The 9,878-nt window shown below is 54.2% G+C and overlaps 1 protein-coding gene across 2 annotated transcripts; it reads right to left on the reverse strand.

Moving 5' to 3' along the window:
• Positions 1-1,159: 1,159 nt before the first annotated feature.
• AEN (apoptosis enhancing nuclease) lies at positions 1,160-4,538 on the reverse strand. 2 transcript variants are annotated; one of them, XM_065076567.1, is made up of 4 exons: positions 4,422-4,538; positions 3,213-3,880; positions 2,787-2,987; positions 1,160-1,996 (listed from the first exon to the last, which is right to left on the reverse strand). In XM_065076567.1, exons 2-4 carry the CDS (start codon positions 3,873-3,875, stop codon positions 1,793-1,795), a joined length of 1,068 nt encoding a protein of 355 aa, XP_064932639.1. In that variant the 5' UTR covers positions 3,876-3,880; positions 4,422-4,538; the 3' UTR covers positions 1,160-1,792. The 2 variants fall into 2 exon arrangements, with proteins under 2 accessions (XP_064932639.1, XP_064932640.1); XM_065076568.1 differs by having other exon boundaries at positions 3,213-3,877; positions 4,422-4,536.
• Between the last annotated feature and the right edge of the window lie 5,340 nt (positions 4,539-9,878).

A 9,878-nucleotide genomic window follows, 5' to 3' on the forward strand; every position in this document is an offset into this window, starting at 1 on the left:
TTTACAGCTTGCTGTACCTGGAACATGCCTGGGACAAACTACGATGAGCAGGATTTAAAGCATATATGGGACCATGTTTCCTACCAGGACTGGTGGGGAGTGCCCAGATCACGAGGTCAGGGCACAGCCCAAGTTACTATTATTTCTTAAGTGCAACTGTTGAAGGAGGGTTGTGCTTTGGCCACTTGGAGGGCAGAGGTTTTTAGACACGTCTGACATGTTCTGAAGTGTCTCTGAGCTGTCCCCAGCTTGCTCTGCCGGGCAGGGAGGAGTTAAGATGGGAAGTGCAAGATGCGTCTTGTAATGGCACTGATGTGTGCGTCAGGTGTGCCTGCGTCACCCGGCTCCTTGGCTGCTTCCCAAGGCTGGGGCTGAGCTCTCCTTCCCTCAGGAAAAGCCTGGGACCTGTCTAGCCTGGCTGGAGGGACATGAACTCCATTTCAGTGCTGTGGCCAGACTCCCAAAGCCCCTGAGGTGCTAGCAGCCCTCCGACCCCTCCTGTCTCAGAGCCTGGGCAGTGGCTGGCGGACCCATGTGCTAAAGGGGTGGCCTCGGCCTTGAGGCATCTGGCAAAAAAGTACTGATTTTCTTTAACCATGACTGTTCAGCAACCTGGGGATATGTGCGACTCTTCATGTCCAGCCCCAAACCTCACACTGATGCTCACGTGCCCAGCCGTGTATGCCTGTACAGCTACAGATGTCACCCACGAAGCAGCAGCCACTGCAGGTGAGCATCACCCTGGTCCCCACACCATCACAGCAGCCCATGCCACAGCTCAGCATCATTCCCACCCCTCCCAGATGTCTCACAGGGGATGCTGTCTCACAGGGTGGGCAAATTCCAGGGAGCATTCTGAGCTGTGACAACCCCACTGCTGGAGCATGACACAGTGGGACACTTTCTCTTGCAATGGGCTTGTTTTTCCAAGCAGCCAGCAGTGCTGGACCACAGAGTTCTTGCCGAGCCCATCCCCTGCTCCTGCTGCCAGCCCACACCCCAAGAACTGCTCACTCTAGCCATCAGCAGGCCACTCAATGCAGCTTTTCTGGTTGCAGGTGGGTTTTAAGCACAGGACACAGGCACTAATGCTGCCCCATCTCTGCCCCCTCCCTCCTGGAGAGCTGCTAGATCAGATCATGCACCACACACACAAGGGTTTTGCAAGAACAGCTTTTAATTCACAACTGGATAAATATGTAAGTAGTCTATTTTAAATGAAGTGCATCCTGTGCTCTTGTCCAGGCTGGACATTGATTAGATCCAGACTTTCTTTCCAGGCTTCACTGTGCAATGAAAGCAAGGAGGAAATTGGTTGTTCAGCTGGCCCAGATGTTTTGCAGCCTTTAGGCATCAGCAAAACACCTCAGTCCTCCCATGGGAAGACTTGCCACTTGCCCACCATGGGGGTATCCCCTTCCCAGAAGACATGCGAGGTGCCCTGGCAGCCCCAGCCTACTCACACACCCACTGGGGCTCCTCCAGGAACCCCTCTCATCCCCAAGCACCGACAGATGAACAAGGCGCAGCCACAGCACTTATTGCTGTGCAACAGGAAGAGGCTGCAGACCGTTTAGAGGAGATCACCAGTGTCCAAGTGCCACCATTTCTCCGTCCCCAAGCAGGGCTGGGGGCATCCGACTCCTCTGCGCTGCTGTCCGCAGTGGACCCAGGTGCCGGGCAGAGCACATGGGGCACAAGCCCCAGTGAAGGAGGTCAGCAGCCACCTCCACCTGCCATAGCTGAAGGCATCAGGATGGCCTTAAACACGTGGAGGAGACACTGTCCCCCATCACAGGCTGCTTGTCACCAGGTCTGTGGGCCAGTACCGGTCATCCAGGTACTGGTTGCTGTCTGTGGTGGGGTCTGTGACGGGGCTCGGGGGCCGGGTGGGCAGGCTCCGGGCCAGCTCCGTCTCCCACTGCACCTCCACCAGTCTGTACAGCTCCATGGCCGTCTGAGCATCCTCCACCGACGAGTGCCCTTTGCAGCCAACCTGAGCAAAGAGGCGAAAGCCTGGTTAGAAAAAGGGTTTGGTAAAAATCCAACAGGTTACTTTGTCTGCTCCTCGGAAGGACACAAGTGCTGGGAGTTTTGGAGATGGCAAAGGTTTGATGCAGCCCAGGAGATACATGCATCTCAAGCACTGTGTACACATACACAGGCACATTGCAAGAAGAGGCAGAGGCCACAAATGCATTGCAAAGGGCAAGTTTTATCTTAGTTACCTCTCTACTGGGGGATCTCTGAAGTCACACCTGAGCTCCCAGGCTGGTCAGTTCAGCCCTGCTGGAAGATCACCGGGCCTGCTGAGCTCGCCTGTATTTCAAGGCTTCAGGCAGGCGCAGCCTCCCGCTCTTTCTCACAACAAAGCAGGAATCTCACACAGTGATAAGGTTTCTATAGTTTCTCACAGGCCTGTGTTAGACACAGAGGTTCTACTCATTCAGCACACAAGGTCAGTAGAACAATTAGTGTGATGTATGAGACAGGTGCAAGTCACTTGAGCGTATTTACATTTAACCAACCTCCTGATGGATCTTGCGCTACACTCCCACACAAGCACCCTCTGAAGGGCAGAGGTCTTGTTCTTGCTTTACTGAGATGCTTAATGGTCAGCTTGGGAAGCTCTGGGATCCCCCAGCTTGATCATAACCAGGAGTATGAGATGAAAAAGGTTCACCTCCATCTCACAGAGACCACCGATGGACATGGGGGGACCAGGCTGACCACACAGGCTCAATCACAAACCCAGGACCTGGTCCCCACAGGTTCCTAGTGCTCACCTGGATCTTTTTCCGGAGCAGGTGCCTGGCCAAGCTCTTTAGCGAGACACTGGCCCTGACGGGCAGCCCTGCCCTCTGCTTCAGCATGGGGATCTGGCTGGTGTCTCGGGTCCTGTCTTTGGGGTGGAAGTACTTCAAGGCTTGGAAGTCGTTGTGGATGGCGTGTCCTACCACAATCTTGTCTTTCAAGATCTTCAGGATCTGAAAGCGTCAGAAAAGGTTAGACAGGCACTGCACCAAAAGAAACACTAATTAAGCACAAAATAATTTTGTCTTAAATTCAGTTTCTTCAGTTCTAGTTTTTTAGGTTCCCAGAACAGGGCAGTAAGAAGCAAACCAAACCACTGAATGGCTTTGGAGGCTCCCAATTTGTGGCCAACAGATAACACACAGCCTTTTTTTAAAAAAAATATCTCTTTTTCTCACCTCTGCCTGGGCAGTCTTGAAGGGAATCGCATTTTTCATGTGCTGCCTGGTGATGCCACTCCAGCGTGTCCGGTAGTCCACGATGGGGAGCTCAGGCTGGACGTACTTGTCATAGACGACATCCCCCTCATAGTTCACCACAGAGCACCGCGCCAGCTCGCTCAGCCTGCCCTGAGGACCTGTGCCCACCATCTCGCAGTCAATGGCCACATACTTGCCAGGGCGCAGGAGTGGGGAGGACATCTGCACCCCGTTGGAGCTGCCAATCCCCTGGGACAGCAGCACGGAGTGATGCCTGGCTATGCTGTCTGGAGAGGCAGATGGGGAGACGACCTGTTTGGACTTGGGGCCTTTCCCAAAGTGCAGTGCCACGGTGCCACCAGAATTGGTGACTGTGCTGCTCGTCTCCAGCCCTGCCATGGGGGTCTGGTTGCCCAAGCATCGGTGGGGGCTCAGCAACCCCTTCTGCTCCAGCAGCGCCCGGCGCTCCAGGAACCGCTGGTGCTTGCGACTCTTCTTCTTGTTGCGACCCTGCAGCATGGCGGGACTCTCCATGGCCTGAGCGCAGCCACCTGCAGTGGGGCCATGGGTGCTCTGCAGGGTGGGCACGGAGTCTTTTGGGCTGGACAGCAGTGGGGTCATCTGCCCTTTGCCAGGAGGCATCCCTACTGGAATGGGCACAGTGGGGCATGAGTGTCATGCAGTCCCCATGCCCTCCCATCCAAAGGGATCCGTGTACTCCACGACACGCCCCCCGCCCCGTGACATATTGCCCCCTCCCGCAGTGTGGGCAGGCAGACGTAGTTCAAGACAGAGCTATGGGGCAGGGGATGGGGAGGACACAGACACATTGTCACATCCTGTCCCCAGGCCCTTGTGCTCTCACTACTTGATCACTGCCTGCCCCATTCCCGGTCCCAACGCCCTGTCCACAACCTCACCGACTCTCAGTCCCCTGCCCACCCCATTGCCACCCCCCGCCCGCCCGATTACACATCCCTTAGGGCCCAATCTGCCCTGTAGCCAGGCCTTCTCTACCGCACTCACAGCCCTAGTGCCCTACCCGCTCCATTACCCGCCCCCACGCCCCTGCTCGCCCCATTACACACCACCAGGCCCCTGCTCGCCCCATTACACACCACCAGGCCCCTGCCCGCCCCGGACCCCCCCGGTCCGGCCGCCCTGGACCCATCGCTATTCGGGACCCACCGCTGCCTGCCCGCACCCGGCGCGGCTCCCACGTGTCTCGCCCGGAAGCCGCCGCGCTCACATGCCCGGGCAAGTTCCGCCGTGGCCACGCCCCCCTCTTTTCCCATTGGCTGCGTGGGAGGGTTGATTTGCATACGGGGGCGGAACTCGGGGCGGGGTGGGGATGTCATGCCGGGCTATAAAGCGCCTCGGTTGTAACGCAGGGGCGTCTCTGGAGTTGGGGCTGTTATGGGGCTGCTGGAGCAGCGCATCCTGGGGTGGATTAGAAGGGAGATGGTCAGTAGGTCGAGAGAGGTTCTCCGTCCCCTCTACTCTGCCCTGGTGAAACCACACCTGGAATGTTGTGGCCCCTCAGTTCCAGAAGGACAGGGAACTGCTGGAGAGAGTCCAGCGCAGAGCCATGAAGATGATGGAGTGGAGCATCTCCTGTATGAGGAAAGGCTGAGGGAGCTGGGTCTGTTTAGTTTGGAGAAGAGGAGACCGAGGGGTGACCTCATTTATGTTTATAGAATATAAAGGGTGAGTGTCATAAGGATGGAGCCAGGCTCTTCTTGGTGACAACCAATGGTAAGACAAGGGGTAATGGTAAAAACAAGGGGTAACACAAGAGATTGCACTTAAATTTGAGAAGAAACTTCTTCCCAGTGAGGGTAACAGAACACTGGACCAGGCTGCCCAGGGAGGTTGTGGAGTCTCCTTCTCTGCAGACATTCAAAACCCACCTGGACATATTCCTGTGTAACCTCATCTGGGTGTTCCTGCTCTGGTGGGGGGATTGAACTGGATGAGCTTTTGAGGTCCCTTCCAATCCCTGATATTCTGTGATCTGAAGCTTGCATCCCAGATCAGCCTGCTGCTCAGCCAGTCCCACCTGTGATGGGACAGAACCTTTCTGGGTGATGGGTTTGGGGTGGAGATGCGCAGTGGGGTACCTAGCCCTGCAGCTTGGAGCTCAGTACCAACATGCAGTTTTGCTGTGTGTTTGCTGGAGCACAATGCTGACCCTGTGGACAACTCTTCTCCTGCTGGGGACCCTCAGGCTGGGCAGCACCACTTCTGCAGGGTGGTCTGAGGCACTGCAGTGTGGTGTTTGCATCCTCCAGGCCCTCCTGTGGTGCTTCCCAGGGTCGTGGGGGGCAGCTCAGTCTGGGGCTCAGGTGCAAGAGGGGGCTTCAGACCAGCCTCTCGTTGCTTCGCTCTCGAGGCTCACAAAAGCAACGGCTGAGGTGGTCAGAAGTGCAGAACGGCTGTGGCTGCTGGCTCGGTCCTGCACCTTCAGCATCGCTGGAGAGGCCACGCACCCTAGGGCAGACTGTGACTTGTTGTGGTGGGATGAGCCATACAACAACAAAATCACTAGTCTTCCAGAGGGAGCTGGGCACCACGTCTGTCCTCGTCCTGTGGGGCCCCACACTGAGCATCCTCTCTCCCCGCTGCCAAAGGAAGGGGCTTGCGGAGATGCAGGACAAGTGCTTTCACGCTTCATCATTCACGTTTTTGCCACCTGTGAGCTTCTTCTGTTGGGTCAGAAAGAAAATATTTAGATCACCCTGCAATGTATTTTTTTCCTATTTCCTTTATATTTTTCTTCTGCCTAGTAAACCTCTTCCTTAAATCTGTTTGTTTTACATTCATTCCTTCCATCCCTGCTGTTCAGCTAATTAATTCTACCTAATGAGAGTAGTTCAATTGTCCCACAACAACTTGCTAAGGAGCCCTGTCAGGCCTTTATGTAGAAATTTATGCTCTTTTCTGGTGTTTTTGGTAAAACTGTGTGTTACACTCTTGGGGATTGATTCATTTGTGGTTCCTGGGACTCTGCCCCATTTTTCTCACCTTAAGTGAGGTGAGAGCTGACTGTGACTGCACAAGTGGGAGCAGACATGAGCTCTGGTGTGAGGGAAATGGGCTTGCATTGCCCGTGGCATTTCTCCACCAGATTTGGGTGGGCAAGGAGGTGGCATCTCTGGCTCCTCTTTCACACCCCCTGCAGTGGGATGAGGGATTCAAGTGCCTCAACTGTTCTGTGCTTCTTGGTTTATACACTTTGCTGTTGCACTCATGGGTCTGGTCAAGTCATGCCTCATTCACAACAAACCCATCCATCTCCCTGCATCTTTGTTTGATCCCACATTCTTTCCCAAGCTGTATGTTTTGCAAGTGGCATGCAATTCCTCTTGGCAGTGTGAAATTTTAGCTGTATCCTCATGGTTATGAAAAAGCTTCAACAAGCAAAATTGTGGACAGATGGGAAGGAAGGGAAAAGCTTTCACTGGTTTCCCAAGGTCACAAAAGCCCAGGCTGTGAAGGAATTGTAATTTTTCTTTCCTATCCCTGGTACAAGGATGGAGGTGGCAAAATGTCAGAATATTTTTAAATGGTTCATTGATGTACCATGGCCTCCTCTCATCCCACTGCCCTCTGGACGTTCATTAGGTGGTTCTCCCTTTGGTAGAAGCCTTGTGCCCAACAGAGATGCTGCTTATCTCCACGAGGTCCTGTGGCCTGGCAGGGATGGGGTTTTGGCACCAGGTGGTAGAAACCCTGCTTTGGATGTGGTAGATGAGCCAAGAGCTGAGATGAAGGCAGAGTGAGCCAGAGCCCGGGAGAGGTTTCTGCAATGTTTGCACAATTTGAAATAATAAGGAAATCTGTAAAACACTGGGTAGAGCATGACTAGAATAACAGGCTAAATTTGTTGGATGAATAATTTACTAAAAGTGATTGGCCCTGCTCCAAGCAAAATGAGCACCAGCCTCATCTCAGACTGAGCAGCCTGCGTGGCTCTGTCCCCAGCTGGGAGCTGGTCCCTCTCCTGTCACCTGGTCCTGCAATATTCCTGCAATAAAAGCCAGTCTCCAGCTGAGGTGTTGTCCCCAGGTCATCGATCATCGGTGCCTGGGGCTGCAGGGCTTTCCTGCAGAGCTCATAGACCCGTTGAGGAGGTGCCTGCGGTTCATTTTCAACACATGGCTTTGCAAGCAGAGGTGGTGGCAGTGGGTGTCTGTCACCATCTCCAGGCTCATGGCCTCACCCATCCTCTGCCTCTTTCCTTTCTCCAACCACTTTCCCATCCTCAGCCATGGTGCTGAGCAGATGGAGGAACAGAGACATCCTGACATTTGGAATGGGAAGGGAGATGAAGTCCCAGTGCTGGGAGGAGACAGTGCCTGCAGCTGCGGCAGCCGATTAATGTGATCATGTTTATGAATGTGGATCAGTAATTCCAGGTAAACTCAGTGCCATGGGCAAACCAAGCCTCCTGCTCGCCCGGGAGCCAACTGGCAGCCAGCAGTCCCTGACAGCACCAGCATGTTCCTGCTGTGACTCTAAACCACCTCATTTCCAGCCTGGACACAGCTCATTGTGTCTCCTATTAGCACAGCATCAGAGCTTGCATGTGTCTTTGCAGAGCTGGTTGTACCTGTGTCCCCCTGGACTTCTCTGTCCCCTCCCCACCATGGGGGATGGCTGGCAGGAGTGAGGATCTCGGGAGTAAGTTGATTTGGAGAAGGCAGCGAGGACTCAGCTTTTCCTCCATGGGTGATGGGGGACAGCTTCACCATTCTGGGATTTGCTGGCAGTATAGTGACTCCCCATCACCCACCCATGGGTTGGGAGATCCCACGAGGGCTTCTTCAAGCTGCTCCCATCACTCCAAATAGGCTTGTGGCAGGGCTGGTGTGTCCACCAGCATCTAGAAGATCAAAGAGAAGCTGGGAAGCTATGGAAATAGATCAGGGCAGTGACCAGTCCCTTGCTGGACCTGATTTTCTTTAGAGAAAGGAAGTCTTATCATGGATGGAGCACCTGGAAACACCACCACCATTCATTGGTGCAAGGGACTGGCTCAGGCAGCTGCTGTCACCTGGCTGCAGATGTCACCAGCTGCCAGTCTGAGGTCACCAGTATGAGGACATCAGAATGGACAGGCACCATGTCACTCCCTGGCCTTTGCCACAATGGGTTTTGGGGTGCTGCAGCCCTCTTGCTCCATAGCAGAAGTTGAGCACAGGGATCCCCCTGGGACCCCTCCTTTGCCATGCCTCAGTCCCTTCTGAAAGGGACAAAGTGGTTCATACTTCAATACTTGGCCAGTCCTTGGCTTCTCTGCTCAGAGGAGCTGGGCTGAGACTGAGCATGTGTTTCAGACTTCTGTTCAACCACCTTAAACCAGGAAGGCAAGAAGTGTGTGGATGTTAACATCAGCTGCAGAACCAAGAGTTGCTGCAGCTCCCATCAGAGAGGACCTTTGTGAAGAAGTGAGGAGTGTCTGTAGGCTATCAGTCAATGAGCTTTCCTCATTGTGCTTTCCTCATTCCTGCGTTATGCTCTCAATTCTTCAGCTGGTCTTTGAGTTCCTCATCCTGAGCCCACTTGTGCAAAACCTCCAGGAGACCATTCCCCTCCCAGCTAAGGACTGGCAATTACAGCACCCACCCAGCCTGAAAGTGCTGAAAAGTCCTGCTTGGAAGGCAGAAAACATTTTTCTTTCCCTTGGAGCACCATCAACCTCCCTTTTCCTCTGACACCTCCTCTACTGCTCCATGTGAGTCTCCTGTATCCCTCCACCATCGACAGAGATTCTCTGCAACCATGTCCCGGGCAGGTGCTGGTATGGTGGGGATGCTGCCAAAGCAGGAGGTGAGGGCAGGTGATGCCACCGTACAGCTCCACCTCACTCCCCGTTTCCAGGCTCACCCCCAGGAGAGCAGTAAGCAATTATGGACCACACGGAAGCTTAATTATCGCCCTGTCGTGGCCTCATTTGATGAGACATTTTATTGCCAAACTTATTAAAAATGAAACGTGCAGTTTCTGCACAGCAATTTCCTGTCTGCAGCGATAAGCTGGCTTTGCCTGCTGTGTAATAAACCGTTATTTTTATGTAGAGCTCAGGCTGGGGCAGCAAGGAGGAGAGAGGGGCCGGCTTGTGATAATTGAGATGGTTAATGAGATCTATTTTGGGATTGATGTGTGAGGAGGTGTGTGCCCTTCCACTCGGTGGAGGTGGCCTCTGGTGGCTTTATACAGTGGGTGCTGGCAGTGGGGATCGGGCAGGGTTTCCTTCCGTAGGGACAGCACACCTGGAGGGGATTAATCTGAAACCCCTTCACCTGCTTGGTCTCACCTCTTCATCACAGCTAGGAGCAAATGAGGGACCTGCTGTGTACCCCCATGGTGTGACACCCCTTCCCTTGCAAGGGCTGTCCCCAAGCTCTGCTGAACCCACCCCTGCATGGTGCTGGAGGGAGCCCCAAAACCCAGGGCTTTGCTTCATCCTCCCCAAATCCTCCCATCTGCCCAAGAACTACCCTGTCTGTATCAACATTTGCAGGTGACAACAGTGACCAAAGCCTGGGGCATCCACCAGGTCACCCCCCACTGTCCCTCCCCAGGTGCCTGCAGCAGGTGGATGCTGGAGCAGTGACGATAGGAGCAATAAATTCGAAAGGC

Source organism: Columba livia, chromosome 11 (genome assembly GCF_036013475.1).
Source record: "Columba livia isolate bColLiv1 breed racing homer chromosome 11, bColLiv1.pat.W.v2, whole genome shotgun sequence".
Classification (NCBI taxonomy): domain Eukaryota; kingdom Metazoa; phylum Chordata; class Aves; order Columbiformes; family Columbidae; genus Columba; species Columba livia.

Bases quoted from the DNA above. Each gene is read 5' to 3' on its own strand.
- AEN (XM_065076567.1), bottom strand. From the start codon at position 3,875: ATGCCTCCTGGCAAAGGGCAGATGACCCCACTGCTGTCCAGCCCAAAA. The intron at 2,988-3,212 runs GTGAGAAAAAGA...TGACGCTTTCAG, and splicing joins TCAAGACTGCCCAGGCAGAG to ATCCTGAAGATCTTGAAAGA. The intron at 1,997-2,786 runs GTGAGCACTAGG...CTCTTTGCTCAG, and splicing joins TGCTCCGGAAAAAGATCCAG to GTTGGCTGCAAAGGGCACTC.